This window comes from Tupaia chinensis, unplaced genomic scaffold (assembly GCF_000334495.1).
Source record: "Tupaia chinensis unplaced genomic scaffold, TupChi_1.0 Scaffold000453_1, whole genome shotgun sequence".
NCBI lineage: Eukaryota > Metazoa > Chordata > Mammalia > Scandentia > Tupaiidae > Tupaia > Tupaia belangeri.
This window is the reverse complement of record NW_006159960.1, coordinates 499,983-523,075: the sequence shown is the minus strand read 5'-3', so window position 1 is coordinate 523,075 and position 23,093 is coordinate 499,983. Positions and strand designations below refer to the sequence as shown.

Here is a 23,093-nt window from a genome sequence, read left to right as displayed (position 1 = left end):
GGTAGGGGGTGATTGCTAAAAATTTTTTATTGAAGTTCTTATTGTTTAAAAAAGAATAGGGAACGTGATCTCCAGTTTGCATCTGACTTAGAGATTGCTGCATTTTGGGTACAATGTAATGCCAACTGCTTTATTCTTTATTAAAATGAAAAAGGCTTTAAACTCTTATGTTAATATGATGGAGCTAATATCCAAATGGAAAGCCTCATTTAACAAATACTAATTTAAGCAAGTCCATCTGGAAAGTACCTTTAAAAAAATATGCCTGTCAAGTGTTATTTTTTGACTGTTGCATTGTAGGGTATTTTAGAGCTATATAAGATTGTTCTTAGAAGAAAATAAGTCAACATCTACTAGAATTTGAGATAAAAGGATGAAAAATTAATAAAAATTAGCAATGCTTTTAAAACTACTAATTAAGAGATACCTACTTACTTTGGACATCTTCATGTGTGTGTGTGTGCATACATGCACATGCATCAAAGCTATTCTTCTGAGGAAGAAGAATATGTTTTTGTATTAATGTTGACCTGCTCCTTGAAGAAATAACCTGGCCTGTGTTATATTTTCATAGTAGTAGTATAACTATAATAACTGTTCACATTTATTATTGTGTGATAGAAACTCTCCTGAGACCTTGAACGATATTATCTCATTTAATCCCCACAACACCTGAACAGGTACTTTGATGAAGCCCCTTTTCCTTCGGGCATTGAACTCACTGATTTGCCGAAGGTCACACAGCTAGTAGCAGCCAGGTTGCGAACTTCACGTGTGTTTATCTGGCTTCGAGCTCTTGCTTTAATACTATAATATATTGCTTTTTATAATAACAAATCTTCTTAATGAGAAAACATTCAGGAAACAAAAATACTACTAAGCCTTTTTTATTAAGTGAGTAAAAGCACATTTTCTATCTTCCCTGAATACTTTTTAAAGATTCTGTTAAAGATAGTCAGTTTATCTCTGATTATTTTGACACAAGCTTTGCAGGAATTCAACCTTAACAGAAAAGGAAAATAATAAGCATATCAGGAAATATGTAAAGGGATGAGCAACCATGGAGATTAAAATGTAATAAAAGAGCACATCAGTAGAACAACAGATGCAGTTAGGGAAGGAGAGATGTTGGTCTGTAAAGAACCAGCTAACGAATGTTGGGGGACCAAGGGTGTTTATTTTCACTTAAAATAAAACTAGCTCTTAAATTCATATTGGATTATCTAAACTTTGAAAAGGAGAATTAGCTTCAGACTGATTTTATGTATGTGTGTGATATTCCTCAGCACTTGTGTTTTCACTAACTTCCTGGTGCTCTCTGATTAGTCTTTTATTTATTTCTTTTTTTCTTTACTGACTAGGCTATTAAAGAAATTTAAAGAGGTAGTAAGTAATTATTATTAGTTTCTAGTGTCATTTTTCTGGCCTTACTGAATAATGTAAGCCAATTTGTATATTTTTATAAATAATTACAAAGCTGGAATTGAAACAAATACTTTTGAAATGAAAATCTTGGCAGAAGTGAGAAAAATGTTTTGTCCTAGGGTGTGTGAAAACCAATTACTTAACAAGAACAACAGTAAGTCTTTAATAATGCTTATTATTGCCATAATCCAGTGATTTTAAAATAAGGATTCTAAGAGGTTTTTTTTAATTCCAATTAATTTTTAGGATGAAAAAGAGCCCTTTTTAAACATTACCAAAGACTAATGTGTTTGTCTCATCATTTTTATAGAAATAATAACCTTAACTCATAATTTAAAGAGACAATTAACCTTTAAAACTGGTAACAGGAATCTACTTCAGTGGTCCCACAGTTCCCTATCCTATAGCTGTGTGCTTTTTCTTAAGGACTTCCCTAACCACCAGGCTGCAGGGCCAGCCCAGGCCTGGACTTTTTAGGGTGACTTTTCATTCTTGTAATTTAGGAGTAATCATTTAAACAGACAAGAAAGTAGTTGAAATCTAACTGAAATCGGTTGTATGAAAGACTAGATTAGTTTTATGTATCTTTTGGTCTTCAGAGCCCATCTTACTGTTAAAGTATCATATTTACAATAGACTATGTTGATTACTAGATTTTATTAGAACTGCTCTTCTCAGCTTTTGGATTTTCTAGTAACTGTGAGACTCTCATCTAAAAACTGCATTTAGTTCATGTTTCCTTCGGTAATTCATATTTACAGATTTATGGCTAGAGGATACTTTTAGAACTAAGACTACAGTTTACTTGCATGACGTACAATTAGCTGTTACTTCATGTTAGTACTTAACTGTAGAAGAATCTTTTTGTGCCCCCAAGGTTCTTTGCATTTCTAGATATTTTTGGCATCTAATTTTCTTATATTTCAGGGAACCCTAGGACCTATCAACAGTGGGTACACACAGTCAAGGTAATAATGACCCTTTTACATTTCTTCTTTTTTCACTCACATGTGTATGAAGAAATGTTCAATAAAACATGTTGTTTATATTTATTTATTTGCACTGTTTGAAATGGTCACTTAGCATCACACATTATAAATATTCTTACTTTATGCTTTATAGTTTGTTGATATTCATAAGGTAATTTTAAAATAGAAAGTTTTTGTCCAGAGGTAAATGGCTCATTTGAAAAGTGAGATTTTGGGGCCAGCAGATGGCATGGTGGTTACCTCACCGGTCTCCCACATAGCCAGCCGCGGTTCAAGGCTCCGACCCAGTGGCTTGAAGCTCACACCGAGTGCGTGTGTGTGCATGCCCAAAGTTCTGAGAGGAGAATGGAGGTGACAGGACTGTGGCATGGCCATCCCGCTTGGGGGGTGATTTCTAGCTTTCTGTCTTTTTCTCTCTCTCACTCTCTGTAGAGTGCATACTCCTATAGCAAAATATCTCAAAAAAACACAAAAAACAAAGACTGAGATTGTATTGTAATCTTATACTAAATTCCAGAACAAAGAATTAAGTGGAATAGTTAAATTTGATGGGAATTTTATAATCTCTGGTAATGTAATCTTATTAATATGAATTTTAAAATATAAAACTCTCTTCCAGAGATTGAGACTTTATTGCCTAATGTAAAATAGTTAATAAATACTGTATTTCTTCTTTTACTAAGCTTTAAATATGTACATACTACTGGTCATATTGCTTAAGTCTGCCTAAACTTAAAAGATGAAATGAGTTTTAAATGATGCATCACCCAAATGAAAGAAGATAGTGTTGAAATTTTTGGTTGAAATTATGATATAGACTAACTAGAAAACACTAAATGTAAAATAATTGTATAGGTTTTTGTTTAACTTGGGAATAAAACTATTTTCTTTACCACTAATGTGTCATTTTTTAAGACAGTTTGGCCAAAAGATTTTGGAAATATGTTTCTGTTTTATTTCACAGAAAGGAGGTGCTCTGTTCAATACAGCAATGACCAAAGCAACTCCCGCTGTACGCACAGCATATAAATTTGTAAGTTTTCTTTTAAAATTTAACAATTTTATTGGTAGACCTGGCCCTGTAGCCTAGTAGGTAAGAGGGCTGGATCCAACATGATCAACCATGGTTCACATCTCAGACCCTCAGGCTTGAAAAACAATGTGTGTGTGTGTGTGTGTGTGTGTTTGTGTGGTGTGTGTGTGTGTGTTTGTGTGGTGTGTGTGTGTGTGTTTGTGTGGTGTGTGTGTGTGTGTTTGTGTGGTGTGTGTGTGTGTGTTTGTGTGGTGTGTGTGTGTGTGTTTGTGTGGTGTGTGTGTGTGTGTTTGTGTGGTGTGTGTGTGTGTGTTTGTGTGGTGTGTGTGTGTGTGTTTGTGTGGTGTGTGTGTGTGTGTTTGTGTGGTGTGTGTGTGTATGTGTGTTGTGTATGTGTGTGTGTGGTGTGGTGTGTGTGTGTGTTGTGTGTGTGTGTGTGTGTGTGTGGTGTGTGTGTGTGTGTGTGTGTGTGTGTGTAGCAGATCCTGACTGAATGGAGAAATGGAGGAGAAGGGATTATGGCATGACCACGCCCCTTTGGGAATCTCTTTCTCCCTTTCCCTCTCTCTTGGTCTCTCTCTCTCTGTCTCTCTGGGGAGCACATATATCCTCTGGTAGTTAAACATAATTCCGTTGATAAAATTATGCAACATTTTCCTAAATGATAGACATGTAAATTCAGAATATTTTTTTATTTTTCTTTTAAGTAAATTTTAGGGGAAAGAAAAGATTTAAAGTTAATATTGACCAAAGTAAATTCAGCTTTTACAGTTATATCATCACATAGAGGATGTACTCTAGAAACGGTTCTTCATGTTATTTCTAAACTATCAGGAGGCTTGTGTAGCAATTCATGAAACAGTCCATGAGGAAATGCCATTTTATGAAATCAGACTTTTAATTAATAGCATATTTTAAATTTTCATCGTATACTTAAGGCTTAAGTAGAATAAAATAGCAAGATCTGTTCCTTAAAGGTGTATTGACTTTCTGTAATTAAAGTTCTTCAGTCTTTGTGGCTTATTAAAATTACAGCAATAGCAACAACAGTAAATAAATAGTAAGATAAAAATCTCATTGTTAGGACCACTAAGCTCTTTTAGGACCTGGCCGCTTCTATGTCGTGTTCCATGTCCTCCCACCTTCTGCATCTTTCATGTCACTGAAGATCCTTAGCTACTACTCATTTCATGAATGCAAGATATTCTCTTCTGCCTTTTAGTTCCTGATCAAGTCATTCCCACTACGTGGGACCTCCATTTTTGCCAATAATTCACCTGGTAAACACCGTTTCATCCCATAGGACTTAGTTCAGGCGTTCGTTTCCCTGAAAAAAAAACAAAACAAACAAAAATAAAAACAGCCCTAACCCCACACCAAGTTCCTGCAGGACCCTCTGTTTCAGCGGGTGTCCTGTCTGCATGTTGATGTCTAACACTGCACCGGCAGCTTTTGGAGAGGGAAGTTAGTCGGTCAGTGTTAGGCAGGTACTTGTATATACACACGTATGTAAAATCATTCTGTTCTTCTAAAACTGTAGTTTTTATTTTGTAGGAATTTTTCTTCCACTGCTTTCTGAAAAATGAAATGATGGGGCCAGCAGGTGGTGAGGTGGTCGAGGCGCTGGACTCCCCACATGCCCGACAGTGGTTCACATCCTGGACCTGGTGGCTTGCCTTCTCATTCTCAGTCTTTCTGTCTCTGTCTTTCTGGTGACCACATATGTCCTTTAGCAAGTTAAAATAAATAAATAAAATTTTATTAAATTTAATTATTAAACTAAATTTTAAAAAATGATATGATTGAATTAGTAATAAAATCATATATTCTAATAAAAGTTTAGGATTTATGTTCATTTTTTGGTTACTGTTGTGATAAAATGTAGCCACTCTCTCTGCTTAAAAAATGTAATTCAAAGATTACACTTTATAATAAGAGTTGATTAAAAAATACGATACCGGAAACCAGCAGTTAGCGTAATGGCTATGTTGCTGGATTCCCACTTAGTCGACCGTGGTTCGCGTCCGGGACCCAGTGGCTTAGAACTCACGCCTGGCGCGTGTGCGTGCGTGCCAAAGATCCCGATAGGAGAATGGAGGAGAAGGGATTGTGGCGTGACCATCCCCCCTGGGGGGTGATTTCTCGCTTTCTCTCTCTCTCTCTCTCTCTCTCTCTCTCTCTCTGGCGAGCGCATGCGCCTTATAGCAAAAACCTCTCAAAAAAAAAAAAATGATACCAAAATCCTAAGCTGTTCAAAGCCTCATCATAAAGCAGAAATTGAAGGAGGTAATCATTCTGCTTAGAAATCTTAGTCTCTGCCTTTTGTTTGGCTGTTCCAGAGCATTGCTAAGAAACCCTCTGGGTAGATCACTTTCTCTGGTGGGTTGATTTTGAGGAGATTTTTTTCTCCCCACAATGAAATAGCACACAGCTGCTTCTATAGCACATATAAAAACAAAACTGATGTTGAGCCTGTTTCTCATATTCATTTAAGATTCTAAAAAAGGTTTCACAGTCAGAATCTCTTCTAATTTCTGTAATGAGCACTTATAAGTTTTCTCCGGGTTTAGAGAAGTTGTTTTGTCTAATGTGTGTTTTCTCAGTTTTACTTGTATTTTATATAAAGGCACGTCGATAAAGAAAACATGTTGAAAACTTCATTCCTTATTGAAAAGTTTGTCCCTCTAATCAGTACTTTATTTTGAACCTTTCTCTTCAGGGAATACATTTGTTTCAAATTAAAAGTTCTGCTCCTTTCTGGGGGCTGGCAGATGGTATGGTGGTAAGGGCACTGACTCCCACATGGCTGACCACAGTTTGAGTCTCGGACCTGGTGGCTTGGTTCCTTACTTTCAGTCTCTTTTGTTCTCTCTCACCCTGTCCCTCTTTGGTCAAATTTAAATTAATCAACTAACTAATTAAACTTAATTGAGTAATTTAAAAAAATCTGCTCATTGGAAGATTTCTCCCTAACTAAATTTCAGTCAAGTTAAGGTCTTTAGAATACACTTAATCACTTTTATCATTTATCTTGCGATCATGTCAGACATGAATCAAAAGGTTTGGGACAGGTATGTAAGTCATTTTATGACCTTCATTAGTTATTCCTAAAACTGGTCTTTTCAGACTGCTCATGTTCTGAATCTTTCTGCCAAAATTCCATTTTAAGCCACAAATTGCTGTGAACAAAACTCCCAACTTCTCTCGTGTGGGTATAATAGAATTTATTTACCTTGACTGTCTATGGTTGGGAAACTTTTCAAGAAAGGGAGCCATGTTTCTGCTTCTGTTTCGCTATTTAGCAGGTGACTGGAGTATCTGTCATGAGCTCGGCCTGGTACTCCTCGTTGGGGAGCAGAGAGTAGGTCGAGTGCAGTAAGACACATAATGCCCCTGTGTTTATTTTTATACCCTTACTTCCTATCACTTTGCTCCATGCTTTGAACATACTACAAAGTACTTAATATATTATTACAATGTATACAATGATTTTGTATGTATCACATTTTTCCTACACTTAGACTTTTATCTATGCTTTAAATGCTTATGTTTTCCCATACTTACAGAGGGCATAAAGAACTAGTGTTCACACACACACACGCACACACACACACACACACACACACACTCTTATAAATGAAGAATAACAGCAGAGTGAAGTGCGTATTTAATTTGGCTGAAGCGTTTTCTAAGTCATCTTTCTTGTTAGGTCTTTGCATTTTAAGTCATTAGTAAAAGCCACGGCTTAGTGCATTTCTGCAGAAAATACTTATGTAGTTAATTTTCAGCTTGGCAAGTTGGAAAGGATAGAGAAAACCTGTGTTTCACCTTTCAGGTAGCCTGAAAGAGGTCAAAGGAGGTGGTAAAGCAAACAGATGTTTAGATGATTCAAAGAACCGTGGAAGAGGTTGACACTAGACTCAGCTCTGTATTCTAAGGGGCCTCTGAAAAGATTAGTGTGATGAGGATGTTCAGGTGAACTAAAGTCCTGGTGTGAGCTGAGCAGAGATGGGTACAAGTCCCGTGAGATGGGAGCAGAAGCTTTTCTTTTCCCTTGGTAATAATACATTATTAACTAATGGTAACATAAAGATTAATTTAGGCCTTTTAAATAGATTCAGTGGTTTTATAAATAAAGTAATGAGTGAGAAAATGCTTTATTAGTTTTAAAGAACTATGGGATATAATTTAGTAATAGCAGCTTTTCAGATTATTTTTTACTTACTTTCCTGTTACTATCTCAAGTGGCCACCACAGTTATCTGGCATAGAGTAAATGCTCAAGGAAAGTCTTGAACTGAACTAAAGGTGTTGAAATAAACAATTATTTCTTTATTGAACATGAGGCAAAACTGAAAGATAAGATCTTTCTCCTCGAAGGCTGGGAAAGATGTTTATTGACTCTTCTTAGAAGCAGCTTGGGGAAACAGGATGGCTCGGTAGGTGCGTGTGAGAGCAATGGGGTTGGCACCCGAGCCCCACGCCCACTGAGCCCCACGCCCACCGAGCCCCACGCCCACCATCTTGTCTGCTGAGGGGTGTGTGCCGTTGTGATGTCAGAGAGAGTGCACTTTGAGCTCCCAGCACACAGCCCAGTATTTAGGAAACACAGAAAATTAATAAACGTGAATTCCTTTTCTCTCTTCTGTCCCTCTGGCCACTGTGAGTGTGAATTACCAGTGGAACAAAGGCTGAGGACTTCCAAAGGCCCCCCGTGGTCTTCAGTTAAGTTTTAGGCTGCAGGAGTCACAGCAAGACCTGACAGACTCACATGCTGGGGCCAGATTCCTGGTGACACAGGAGGATATCCTTTAAACTGTCAAATGACTTCATTTTCGCCAGAAAAACTATGGATTAAATAGTCATAACATTTAGATGACTTTGCTAATGAAACAATCCATGTCTGTTTATAAAAGCACTCTTTAAAAGCTTTGTAAACTGATGTACAACAATTAAATGTGAATAAAGAATCAAAATTTAAAAATGAAAGTAAAAGCTTTATAAAGTTACCTGAGTTTCTTTGTTTTTAAAAGAGTAATTTTATTTATTATTATTACTTTTTTAATGTGACCAGAGAGAGAGACAGAAAAAGTGAGAAAGCTAGCTACCAGGTCCAGGACTCAAACCATGGTAAGCCATGTGGGAGCCCAGTGCCTTAACCACCAAACCACCTGCTGGCCCCAAGTTACCTGAATTTCTTAAAGCTCAACTATTGTGTCAGATAACTTGCTGCTATGATGGAGCTTGTCCTCTCCTTCCCCAATGTCAAATTGATGTGCTTTGTGTTTGTTATAGCTTAGGAAGCAAAGTAAGCAAAATGTTGGCCTTTGCACAGTATTTGTAGACAAATAGAGAGTGATCACGTTTTCACCAATGGATTTAGGTGTAATAAAATTGTAGGTGGTACAGTATCCCGAAAAGTAGAGTTTTAGATTATCATCTGTTCTTTTTCTCAATAATATGAGTAGTTCCCAGTGTTCATGAATGCGCTCTTGTATAGTCAGGTCTTTAAGTGCAATAGAACCATGCTGAGCAAGATGCTTTCCTTATTGTTTTCTAGGCAAAAAATCACGCAAAGCTGGGACTAAAGGAAGTGAAGAGTAAACTCAAACACAAGGTGTGTCCTAGTCTCTCCCTGTTACCGTGATTCTTGGGTTAGTTTGAAGCTTACACTTTACAAATCACCTGAGATCTGTGTTGTTAATGACTTATGAAATATGCTTAGCCCTTTGTTCAAGAATGTATTTTTCATAACAAGCCCTCGGGCAGTGATCTGCCATCCTTATATGCATCCACGGAATAATCTCTTTATTGTTTGCATATTTTATCACAGAGCTATGGAGCTCTTCAAAGATGCTCTAACAGGATGTGTGTTTTCATAAAGCTGATTGCCTTGATATCACAATTGAAGTCTTGCTTCACGCTGAGAATATTCTTAAAAGACTTTTGGTGTAGAATTAAGCCAGGAATGCGCACACTTGGTTTTATAGAATCTTTCGTGTAATAGTTTCTTTAAATTGAAGAAGGTTGTTAGCTTATTAAAAAAGATGTCCTAAGATTTGTATTTGAATTTATGAATATGGCAGGTACATGGATATTTATGTCTGTTTGGTTTGATTACATATTATATCTTTGCAGATATTACAATCACTTGATATGTTTTGAATTTTGACCTTTGGAGAAAACATACTATTTAAAACTTCCAGTGTAGTGATGGAGAGCAAATTATCTTCACGTAAAGTTTATTTAAATAATTATTCATAATAGAGATTATTTGGGAAATGATTAGTTCACGTTATAGAAAAATTCATTTTCTTCTTATTTAAACTTGTAGCTGAAGTGTGTTTTGTTATTTTCATGTGCATCAGATACTTTATCTAGTGACCAAATAACTTTAGTAACAAAAGGAGTATTTAAAAATAACCATCTTTGCTTTTATTTGTAGGAAAATGAGGAAGATTACGGAAGCTGTTCTGGCTCTGTACAATATACACCAGTTTACACATCACACAATGAAAAGGGCGGAGACCTAGAAAGGCATAAACTTGCCCAGGTAAGGTTATTTATCCCTTTTGAGCCTCAGTGTTCTAAAACTATACTATTCCATTGAGTTACTTAGGAACGGTTCTGGACTCATTCATTTTTTTATTGTATGATGAGAAAACCTGCAGTATTGGCCAAAGAGAGGAACAGGTGGAATCTGGGCAGGGTCCCAGGGGGTGAGAATGAAAGCTAGGTATCAGTCTCTTCATGCTTTATTGAGACAGGTCCTCTTAGAGCTCCTAGTCCAGTGAGGGAGGAGAACATTGAAAGGTGTGGTTACCATAGAGTGAAAATAGCTTGATAAGGAACAGGAAATCCTTCACTACAAAAACAGTGTGCAACTCATACCTGGATTGTTCAAATAGCCTACAGAAATGAGAACATGAGTTAGGATACGGCTGCCTTTTCCTAAAGTCAGATCTTTGACTTGCTATAAATATTTAAAAGCTTGGCTTGTAGCCTGATGCTGCTTAAAATACTGTCTTGAGTGGTAGTATTCAGAATCATAGCTATATGTGTTTTTGATTTTGTATTATAAGCATGGTTCCGAAAGTTTTAACCAAGAAGGTATGTATACACCAAATGACTTTTCAAGTGGCCCTACATAGCAAGCTTTATAAAAAATTCTTGGGTGAATTATAGTTAGTTACCGGAATATAGAATCAGGATGTCTGCAGAGCTTTGTTTATTACAGTTGCCAGGGTTTACCGATGAGACAGCCAATAGCTGGAATGGCCACATTACTCAGCTTAAGTCTCACAATTGGTTAGTGGCAGAGGAAGACAAAAATCCATCTGTGGTCCTCAGTTAACTTTCCTGGAAAGCTAAGCTCTACAGGACTAAGATAGCCTTCAAGTGCTTCTGCGTGGTCTTTGCCATAGTTTTTGTGCTGCTGTATCAGAATACCTGAGGTTGGGTAATTTATAAAGAGCAGAAATTCATTTCTCACAATTCTGGAGGCTGGGACATCTCCTATCAGGGCAGTAGCTCCTGGCCAAGACCTTTCTGCTATGTCATTCCATAGCAGAAGGCAGAGGGCAGGAGAGAACAAAGGGGTCTAACTTTTGCAGTGGTATCAATTCTACCCATCAAGGGGGACCTCATAGCTTAAGACTTCTTTAAGGTTCCTCCTCCTAACACAGTTACATACATTTTGGGGGGGAAAACATTTAAGCCATAGCAGTCTTTAAGAATGGGAAAGGGCAAGTGAAACTGTACTAAAACCCTAGGTCTTTGTGAAGAAGATCCATTCATTCAGTCATTTAGCACCTGCCATGTGCCCGCTACCTTTCTAGGTATCAGGTACACAGAAAACAACAACAACAGCAAACAAAATTCTACGATATCAGAGAATATACTAAGTGCTTCCCCTCCAATTTACCCCTTTGCTAAGTTGATATTTCTGTATGTTAGAATTACTTAATTGCCATAGATGTGGTTAGTGAATGTTGATTGTATGACCTAACACTCACCCTTCAATGAAATAATTATTCCACAAGTGTGGAAACCTTTTCTGGTCACTGCCGTGAACTGGAGAACATCTATTAACTTGTAAACTAATAATGGATTTACTATTGATTTTTCTGGGTTTTCTCCCATTACTGCCATGTTCAGTTCTTGTCTGTTCTCAAGTCTTTATATCTTAAAAGCGTTTGTGGAATGGTTACTCTATTACTATTGGAACATTTAGGTTATCGTTGCTATTATGAATGAATTTTTTGTGAAAAAATATGAGATCTTTGTTACCTATAGATTTCTTTAAGATGAAAAGAAAACATTTATATTGGAGAAAGATATCTCCTAAGTGCAAGTTTTAAATTAAGAGAATATTATCAGCTTCTCATATTTTAATTGTTCATTTTACTGTCCTCTAACCGATCACAGCATTTCTATGATAATTTATTGATAAAACGTATTACTGATTTCTGTTGTTTTTTTCCTGCTAATTCCTATACACATTTCCTTTTCTAATTATGTATGTTTTTTTTAAGAATTATTTCTCTATTTAATTCCTTTTGTTATTAGTATTTTTTTTAACTTGACCAGAGAGAGATAGAGAGAGAGAGAAAGGGAAAGCGAGAAAGTGAGCCACCAGGTCTGGGACTCACACCATGGTCAACCATGTGAGAATCCAGCACCTTTATTCACACATGCCACCTGTCGACCCCCTCTAATTATATTTGTTTAAGGTGTACCAACATGATATTTTGATGTACATATACAAGAAGTCTTCAAAAAGTTATTGGAAAAACATGCGTTATGAATAAGCCATGTGGCCCAGCCATGTGGTGCAGTCTGCAGCAACAGCACCACAGTGCTGGAAACCACACAGCTGCCCTTGGGTTTGGATCCTCAGGATGGCTTGAAAGCACATGAAGTGTGTGCATGCCCAAGACCCTGACAAGCTAGAGGGCCCCGGGAGGGATCATGGTGTGGTGAGAGTCTGTCGAGGGTGCTTCTCTCTCTCTCTCTCGCTTTCTTACCAAGCATAAAAGAAATAACTTAAGAAAATGCTCAGATTTCAATTTTTTTTTGCATCAAAATAATTTTGTACCTTTATTCCATTTTACGTGAGCTTTCCGAAGTTCCCAAGTACCCAGGGATATGATTAATACACTCAAACAAATTAGCATATTCATCACCACAGTTACCTTTTATGTAAGAGCACCTAAAACTACTCTCCTAGCAAATTTCCAGTATGCAGCATGGTGTTCTGAACTGTACCCTTCACTCTGTATGCACCGATAAATGGTATTAAGTTTCAGAAAATCTACAGGGTAATAGCTGCTTTCATTGTGTGCTCACACTGCACCATCAAGGCCGTCACTCACTGTAGTATCATTGATCGAGCTATACGCATTCATTAGTGAGCATTTTGGGGCTTTCACACATGCACATGTGCCTGGCGTGAATTTAAGCCACTGGGTCTAGGATTCGAACTGCAATCGACTACATGGGAGTCCAGCAACATAGCCATTGTGCCAACTGCTGGTCCTAAGAATTCTAACATGATTTTCCTACTTAGTATATAAAAATTTGTTAAATGAACAATATGTTTAGAATTATAATACAAATGTTGGTAGTGTCTAAATAGCATTCTTTGTGTGTGTGTGTGTGTGTGTGTGTGTGTATAAAACATATATATACTAGGTATATGTTTCTATGCATGCATCCCATTATATAAATAGGTATATATATATCTGTATGAACTTATGAATTTTAGCAATTAATGGTTTAAGAGTTCACATGTCTGATTATTTGTAACCTAAAAGCATTTATTCTAATGTAAAGTTTTCTTGTATTTGAAGTTTGTTTCATTTTAGATTCACATGTGTACTTAAGAAATACCTAAATTTTTGGCCCCCTGGCAATTCTTTCCTGTTACTTGTCTACCCTTTTTGTTGTTGTTTATTTTAAGATGTTGCCATGGAGTATGTGCACTTGTCAGAGAGGAGACAGAGACAGAGAGAAGGAGAGTGAAAAATCACCCTCCTGGGGGAATGGCCATGCCATAATCCATTGTCCTCTTAGGATTTCAGGCATACACACAGACATGCACCTGGCATAATTGTCAAGCCACTGGGCCCAGGACTTGAACCACAGGAGGCCATGTGGAAATCTGGTGCCTTAACCACCATGCTACCTCTGGCCCAGCTGCTTATCTACTATTCATTTTTCTCCCAAGCCCCTGGAATCTATGCTTTCTTAGAATTTTAGTTCTGCTTCCATGAGTTTATAGTTAAACTGCTCTGTGATGGTAGCCAATTCGTAGCAGCAGCTTATTTATAGAAGAGAGCGTGGTACATTGAAATTGAAATTGTCTTCCAATGGTTAGTTTGAATTACTTTTTAAATTCTGTAATGTTAGCAAGCTTACACAGACATGATATGACAATATTAGGACATTTATCATAAGGGTACAGGTGTTCCTTAGAGCATCCCAGGGCACAGGGGCACGTGTAGGCCTCTGGTGTGATGGAAATGAGGCACTGAGAAAAACCGTTGGAGGAGGAATATCAGCTCCCCCCATTCCCCTCCTGTCTCTCTGCCTTCTCTTTCCTCTTTCTCCCCCTTTCTCATCCCCTCCCTCATGATGCCCCCTGACACACACACACCTAGCCTGTTTTTTCTCTTTGCATGTTTGTTTATTTGTGCATTTCTGGAAACACTTTCTCTATTTTCTCTACCCCTCTTGCAAGATCTGTTTCTGGAAACACTTTCTCTATTTTCTCTACCCATCTTGCAAGATCTGGGTCGAGGGGCAAAGAACCAGGAACAGGCCTCGCTCTTGGCTCTGTAAACTCTAGCTAGAGAAACAGAGAGAGCACTTGTTACCAAAGACCCAGAAAGGAGAAAGGGAGAGAGGGCACATCCCAGTGCATAGGGGTATGTGTAGGAGGAAGGGAGAGCGGCTCTCAGAGGAGGGATTTAAGGATGGTGATAACACCTCATAGGACGTATATTATTTCTGATTGCCTTAGAACACTATTTGCCAAAGTCATCTTTGCAAAATCCAAACAAAACTAAGTCTATGTCGTCAAGCTCCTGGAGTGTGGTTCCTTGTACTATAAATGGGAAGCAGATCATTTTAAGGTCAGCTTACCCTCGTGGGCTGCCGTTAGCTTAGTTTTCACAGGAGGGTCGAGGCACACGTAGGAACAAAATATAATCTCAGGGGACACTGTGCACATTGAACAAAGAAATCGAGAGAGCTGGGTCATGGTCTATAGCCTTTTCCTTGTACTCTGAAATCGCAGAAGTTTCCTTGGTAACCTTTTTTGGAGATGGTCTGGTCTGAGTGAGTTGATCAGAGTATGACCTAGTATATTATGGAAGAGACAGAAAATTGATGCTACAGTTATGAAAAGATTATTTTTATTTTAAATATTTGTTGTAGAGGTTTTTTGACTTAGGGTACATGCACTTGCCAGAGAGAGACAGAGACAATGAGAGAGAAAGTGAGAAATCACTCCCCAGGAGGGATGGCCATGCCACAATCCCCTCTTTCTATTCTCCTCCCAGGACCTTGGGCACACATGCACACACACCTGGTATGAGTTTCAAGCCACCACGTCTGGGACTGCAAGAGTCCAGTGATATAACTGTGACACCTGCTGCTGGCCCCTGAGAAGATTATTTTATTTATTTACCTTTTTTAGAGAGATTTTTGCTATAGGGCAAATATACTTCCCAGAGAGACACAGAGAGACAGAGAGAGAGAAAGCAAGAAATCACCCCAAGTAGGGTTGGCCTTGTTACAACCCCTCCTCCTCTATTCTCCTCTCAGGATTTTGGCCATGTGCACACACATGCTCGGTGTGAGTTCTAAGTCGCCAGGTCCGGGATTCAAATTGTGGTCAACTATGTGGAAGTCCAGCAAAGTAACCATTATGCTGTTTGCTGGTCCCTGAGAAGATTATTTTGTGATGATTACCAAATCAGTAAATTCTCTTAACCCTAACTCTCCAAATGTAGTAATATTAAGATCTGAACATACTAAGATTTTCAAGAAGGGCCAGTCCCGTAGCACAGTGGTTGAACAGTGTGTTGGGAGGTGGATCCCGTATGGGTGACCGTGGTTGGAGTCCTGGAGGTGGATCCCACATGGGTGACCGTGGTTGGAGTCCTGGACTGGCAACTTGCAAAGCACCAGGCATGCACATGTGTTTGTTCTCAAAATACTGACAGGAAGCGGCATGGAGAAACGGACTGTGAAGCGACCACGCCCACTCTCTAGAAAGTGCATATCCCCTCTGGTAAAAAAAGGAAAGGGAAAAGATTTTTAATGAAATAAGTATTACCAGGAGAATAACTGTGGCTAAAGGCAAAATCTAGACTAAACAGTATCACAGACACTAATGTTTATTCATTTATATCCTCCTTAGTTCCAAAAATAATTTGATATCTGACAAATAATCATAGAAGACTGAAATGTATTTAAATTAGGTAAGATTAAAGACTGAGAGAAAATAAGTGTCACGAGGTGCTATGAAAGGCCCATCCTCTCTCAATAACCAGAAGGAAGAGAAGAGACGGCTACGCGATTCAAAAATGCACGAAGTTGTGTTGTTTGGCTTTTCTGAGTTATTCAGGAGTTACACAGTAATACCAGGAAACGGCGGGGGTGTTGCAGACCTATAGATGATTCAGTGTCCGTGGGTGAACATTCTAGTAAAGGATCCATATTTTAGGAGACAGAAATGGACTTTTCTTTATTCCGTTTCTTCTGTGCAGTCTCCATTATTTGGAATGTCCGTGCTCGTTAATACCTATCACAAAGACAGCCTCATCTCCTAGCCATCGAGTCACTTAGAAAGATAAAGAGAGCTAGAGACAGAAGTAAACTTAAACACACTCGTTTCTTCCTCCTGTGGGGCTCACTGACCTGGAACCAGATCGCGTCCCCATGCGAGAACTAGACTCTGTCGTGCACCTAGAAGAGCCACGCGCTGGGTCCTCTCTCTTGCAAGATTTGCCGTAGGGTGAATTTAATTACATGAAAGCAAGATTCTGTAGAGACCTTTGGGATTTGGCGATCTAGCTAATTTTCATGTTCTTACTACCGTTTGCCAAGCCCCCATTTTTAGAAAATTATAATCTTATGAACAACTTCATGGCGAAGCTAGAAAGATTTCACTAGAGAAGCTGAAAAAATTGGGAAAGACGGTGTCTTGAGAACAGCGAGACGGTATGTTTGTCAGAAGATCGAGTTAGAACTCCCAGCAATCCAATCAGAATGAGACCTGTTGCTCCCATTTTTCAAATTTAGAAACATGTGAACAGTGAGGTTAAGAAAGGCACCCGAAGACCTCCTGGTATTACGTAGTGCAGTAGGACTGGGGAAGAAGACAGGCCAGTTCATAACATGGACCCTTACTGGCTGCTGTTGGGCCTGTGCTGTGGGGAGCTGTGGGAGGGGGGCTGTTGGACACCTGCCCGAGTGTGTAGCCCTGCAGACTGTGACTCAAAAAAGGTCCTGGCATTTAGCATGAAATAAAACAGAACATCCCTAAGCCTTTCTTTCTTTCCTTTTTTTTTTTTTTCCTTTTCATATTGCCAGAAAAGGGGTGTTCTCACTAGAGACAGAGATGGAGGGGGAGAAAGCTCTCTCCAAAGGAGTGTAGTCATCCCGCAATCCCCTCTCCTCTGTTTCTTCATCATATCTGGATTTGGGGTATACAGTGTGTTTTTCAAGTGACCAGACCAGGAATTCCAGCAGTGGTTGGCCATGTGGGATTCAGGTATCCTTAACCAGTAGGTTATGGACTGGCCTCCTCAAGTACGGCTTGTGAAGTAACAAGCCATGTCATTTCCTAGCATGGTGTAGGCACTTCAGGTGACATCTGGGAAATGCCTACCATATGGCAAGCGCTCAGCAATGGACAGCCAACCTGTGTATGCACATGGTTCTTGAACTCCAGCTGTTTCACAGCAACAGCCCCATTGGACTTCCTCCTCCCTCGGTGGTTACTGTCCAGAGTCACCAACAATCCACATGTCAGTAAAGGGTAGGGAGCCTACAGTTTATTCATCGTCATTCTACATAGGAGTGACGGTAGACCCCAGTCTGTGACCCGAAGAGAAGTGTGCAGCTTATTGCTCTGAGAACTCCCTTGGCTTATAAGTTTATACAACCTCGCATATTTCATTTTACTGTGAGTAGAGTGACCTATGTAAAGAATATGGATGTGACTCATCCATTCTTAGCCCATTTGAATATCTTAAGAACTTCACATTTCCAGTTTCCAGATAGATTTGGCAATGAAAGTTTTCATCGGTTGTTCAAAAGATGAAAATGGGCTTATGAGAATTTGCATTCCAAGAATGCATGTAAAAATAATAACTGGAGTTCCATCATGTGGGTGCTGTAGAAAAGAACAAACATCTAAATGTTAAATGTGTCTTGTTTAAGCGTGTGCTCTATCACTTAGCTTTTGTGAAGTGGATTGTGAATCTGTGACCCACCCTCAACAAATAGTAGTTTGTGTGCTGGTTTGTTAATTAGTATGGCTATTTCCCGTTTTATTGATGAGGCTTAAATAAATGTCAAGGGTACAGCCATGGCGATCTCCCAATTAGACTCTACATTTGTAAAGCCCAGCCCTTTTCCCTTTTGTGTGAAGATGACAGTTCCACCAGCAGCCCCAGCCTAACAGGGCTCCAGGGACAGGATCCTCCTCTGGCTTTGTTGAAAACAGGGCCAGTCGAGTCCTCGGAGAATACCGGCACTGGTCATGGTGCCGAACAGGTTTAATCCTGACTCACCTCCTTTCGTCAATTTTATTTTAGAGCAGACTACTGGGGTCTAAGTGAACAGTGTTTAAAACATTAAGTTTGTCATCCGGTATTATATCTACAAATTTTTACTGATAAACACTTATTAGCATTTTCTAAGAATAAGAAGTTCTTTTAAATAATAGAAATTTCTATAAATCTAAGATACCACTGCATTTTAAAATGAGCCATTCTTGGGTTAGTCTAGCAATTACAGTGTATATGTATCAGTGTGTCTGCATGAGACACACACACACACACACACACACACACACACACACACACACACCAGCTATACTGCGTGAACAAGCCTGAGAGCTTAGCTGCGGTACAGATCAACATTAACAGATGGATGGCCCTAAGCAAGGCAAAATCACCGCAACAAAACCTAGAGAAAGTGGAGGATTGAAGCTTTTTGTTGTTAAGCCCTATTAAAACCCTGGCACACATATTACTCTTAACTGTTTCATGTCTGGCACAAACAGAAGTCCACACAGATTTTCAGCCTATCCAATCAGTTATGTAAAAGCAGCATGAGAAAATGTGAACAGAAGATATTCCTTCAACGGTAGTAGACTGTAAGGCAGCGTGCCTGTTGATAAATACTCCCACTTGGAATATAGTCAAGACTTCAACCCAAATACAGTGTTTACAAATAGAAATATGTTTAATAGTCACAATTTCTACTAATAAGCCTAAACTCTATTGAACTGGTGGACATTTATTTTTAAAGATAGCCACAGACAGACTAAAATAGTTATATTTTGGATGTCCAAATAAAGATGTTTTACCATAAAATGTGATTTATATGATTTTCCATTTGTGCTCATGATGCAAGGTGAGATGCACACTTAAAAAATGCGATTTTGCTATCTTTTTGAGTCTTTATGTATTAGAGGTTTATAAAGCATTTTAATGGCTTTGTGGAATATGACACAACAGTTATGCGCTCATTCTGTAATTGCTGAGGAGCACACTTTCATCTTTAAAAACCATGCTCAGAAGTTATATGTACTTTTTTTTGGCCTGCAGAGACTTGCAAGTCAGGCATTTCAAAGCCATACTGTGGTTGAACAGGGACTTAAGAAATCCTAATACGCTAGCATCTATTTAAAAATATGAGCAGTCAGATAGTTTATGTTTTACAGACAATAAGCCTCATATTTTAAAATACTCCAAATTGTCTCTTTGAAACTTGTAAGAAAAGATAAAAACTTGCATTCTTTCAAATCACCTAGTTTTGAAACAAAAGATGGGATTCCACGCACAGTAGGGTGCGGTCTGCAGTGATGTGTTTGTGATACACTTTCCTTCATAAGAATCAGTAGATTCTGGGATTAAAGTGAACGTAATTAAAGGTTGCATTTCTTGCCCTGGAGTCATAATAGATTTCAGAAAAATAGTACACTTTGGAAAAATACAGTCCATTGAATAGGTTTGCTTTATTGGACAGGAAAGAAATGGCATAGTCATTGTTGGGAAATAGCCATTCACGTCTGACCAATAAAAAAAGTGATGGTGAAACACAAGATGGGGAAGACGATTGTTACCAACCCAAACGGGGGAAAGAAGACCTGTAACTGGAAAGAATACTTATTTTGTAAACCAGATCTTACAAAATAACATCAATACGTTTAATCAAATCATGATAAGCAAAAAAACTTAATGTAGTAATTTTAGTACTTTGTTTAATTTGGCTCAATACTGAGAGCGCTTTTATAATCAAGCTAAAATGTTGGATGAATGTGATAAAAAATATGTTGGAAAGCTTCAAAGGATAAAACTCTTTAGAAATAAGTTAAGTGAACAAGCTTCTGTAAACAGATGCCCAGAAGAAATGCTGCCCAAATGAAAACACATTTTAGCAGTCTCCATCCAAAGCCACTCTCACGTCGGTATATTTAGTCTAATTGATCCTAACACCAGTAGTTCGTACAATTGCGCTTTTGAATCCACTTGGAAAAATCTGAGGACCAGAACGTAAGTTTGAAAGGAAGTTATTGTCCCTGTTGTTTCTCTGTTGAAATAATATTAATTTCCAAAATGTCAAATTTGATTACAGTTAAATCGGCACCTCTCCCCGAGTCAGTCAGAGATTACAAGGGTACCCTCTAGTGGACTTGACACAGTACTTTCTTTCAAAAAAGAGTTAACACTAAACAAAATAGGTAGCACGTTTCAAAATAGGTAGCACATTTCAGAAACACAGCAGAATTCACATCAAGGCATCTCTCTCATTGTGAAATCGTTCATGACGGTTACTCTTTCAAAGCTGTCATTCAGACCAGCTCCTTTCAGTTACTGGCTGGGGGTATCATTTTTAAAGTGGGTAGCTCTGCTGGACAGTACCTACTGTATTAAAAATGATGTCATGGGAGATCATCTTTATCATGTGAAAAAGCATCTCTATTTTTGAGGTACTTTAAACTCGACATGTATCTTTTTAATGTAAACATTCGATGCTTCAACTTCATTGCCACAAATGACTGTGTCGGTTATTACAAGGTCTCACAGCAAAAACAAAGGTACTTAATTTCCCACTAAGTAAATCTAGTGACTGTTACCACTCTAGAATTTACACCTGTAATCACGTCGCTCATATTTGCCCTCACTAATTTTGGTCCTGTTTAACTTTATAAGGTTTTTTCTTTGTTGCCTTTGTAATGGGTAAAGGTTTTGATTAAATTATCAACAGCTCGCTTGCTCGCTCTCTCTCTCTCTCTCTTCCAAAAGTGCCCAGTGTTTGTAAACAAATTCTTATTTTCTTTCTCCCTGGCATCTTAGGATCAAAGCATGATGACTTCCCCCTAGTTTTTGTGTGCAGAACTGCTTTTAAAGTTTGTCACAGATCAGAATTAGCGTCGATGAAAGAAAAAGCTGATCTCTTCTTTCTGGGGCCACTGCTGCCCCGACAGAGAAATTGCCGGAAAGCTTGATGGATATCTAACTACAGGAGTATAAACAAATCACACATCTGAGCTGGATTTATAGCTGCTATATGGCGTGGCATTTCCTAATGCTTAACAACAAATACTAGAATAATTTATAAATCTCTTAAAGCACCCTGTGTTCCCGTACCAATTACAAAATGCAGCAATCGTTGTTTATAGCCTTCGCTGGAAGCCCTTTATGGTTTTCCTAACATTTGAATATAATACTGGTCATGTTACCTGTTATCAGTACCTTCCACATTTATAACAAACACATTTAATAATAGTATAATTTAATTCTGAGACCAAAATGTAATTGTCATGTCTGTTGTGACTATTGCTGTACCCAACACACAAAATGTATTTTTCTCTTAATTTTGCTATAGGGATGTGTACTCACTAGAAAGAGAAAAGAGGGAAGGAGAGTGGGAAATCACACCCCACCTGCAGAGGGATGGACATCCCACAATCCCTTCTCCATTCTTCTCTCAGGATTTTGGGTGCATATGCTTATGCACCTGGTGTGTTTTTCAAGCTGCCGGGTCCTGGACTTAAACTGCACAGTCAGTTATGTGAGATCCAGCCACCTTAACCAACACACCACCAGGTGACCCAACACAAAAAATCTTTGTTTTTAAACTATTTTTTTGAATTAATTATTTAGTTTTATTTATTATTATTCACTTTGGCCAGAGAGAGACCAAGAGTGAGAAAGCGAGCTACCAAGTCTGAGACTCAACCTTGGTTGGCCATGTGGAAGTCCAGTATCTTAACCCCATGCCACCTGCTGGCCCTGACACAAACATTTTAAGACTATATCTGCTTATATGTAGGATGCCACCTGTACACACACATTTATGCTTGTTAATATTGATAGGGTGAACCTGAGAAATAAAATGCAGCTATGAGTATTTGACCTATCAGATGTTTTAAATCCTTAGTTATATCCTTTTTAAAAACATAGTTTATTAAAGTCATTAGAAATAATAAGTTCTTTTGATCAATACTGATTTTTAAATTATCTCAGCCAGTAAAGTTGACTTCATATTACTGAAGAAAATCAAATTCTGGGGACCAACAGTTAGTGTAATGGCTATGTCGTTTGACTCTCATGTAGTCAACCGTAGTTCTAGTCCTGGACCCGGTGGCTTAAAACTCACGCCGGGTGCGTGTACATGCATGCCAAAGATCTCGAGAGGAGAATGGAGGAGAAGGGATTGCGGTATGGCCATCCCCCATGGGGGGTGATTTCTCACTCTCTGTCTCTCTGTCTCTCTGTCTGGCGAGCACATAGCTTGCTTTCTCACTTTCTCTGTCTGTCTTTCTCTGGTCAAATTAAAAAATAATCATATTAATAATAATAATGAAGTTAAATAAATAAATAAAATAATTCTTTTAAAATAAGAAAGAAATAGGGACTAGCAGTTGTGTAATGGCTATGTCGTTGGACTCCCATGCAGTTGACCGCGGTTCGAGTCCCATACCCAGTATCTTAAACTCACGCTTGGCGCATGTACATGCATGCCAAAGATCTCGAGAGGAGAATGGAGGAGAAGGGATTGCGGTATGGCCATCCCCCATGGGGGGTGATTTCTCACTCTCTGTCTCTCTGTCTCTCTGTCTGTCTGGCGAGTGCACACACCCTATAACCAAAACCTCTCCCCCCCCAAAAAAAAAATCAAATTCTGTTTTACTGAAAATACAATGAGCTTGTCATGTTTTAAGAAACCTTTTCAAATGTTGAAATATTGAAAGCCTGTCAACAAAAGTGAAATTGCAAATAGCTTGCCATTTATCAAAAGGGTTACTAGTTTATTTATTTATTTTGCTTTGAGAATACTTTCTAGTCTTATAAAACTTCTTGTAGTCATACTGATCAATAATCTCTCCGTCCCAGAAAG

The 23,093-nt window shown here is 38.4% G+C and overlaps 1 protein-coding gene across 2 annotated transcripts in view; it reads left to right on the top strand.

The window, feature by feature from the left end:
• Nucleotides 1-23,093, top strand: part of DENND1B (DENN domain containing 1B) — a 244,903-nt gene that overhangs the window by 207,888 nt on the left and 13,922 nt on the right. For both annotated transcript variants that reach the window (XM_027774545.1, XM_027774546.1), the window contains 4 exons: nt 2,353-2,393; nt 3,379-3,447; nt 9,007-9,063; nt 9,892-9,999. In XM_027774545.1, the coding sequence (XP_027630346.1) occupies nt 2,353-2,393; nt 3,379-3,447; nt 9,007-9,063; nt 9,892-9,999 (275 nt within the window). The remainder of the gene's footprint in view (nt 1-2,352; nt 2,394-3,378; nt 3,448-9,006; nt 9,064-9,891; nt 10,000-23,093) is intronic.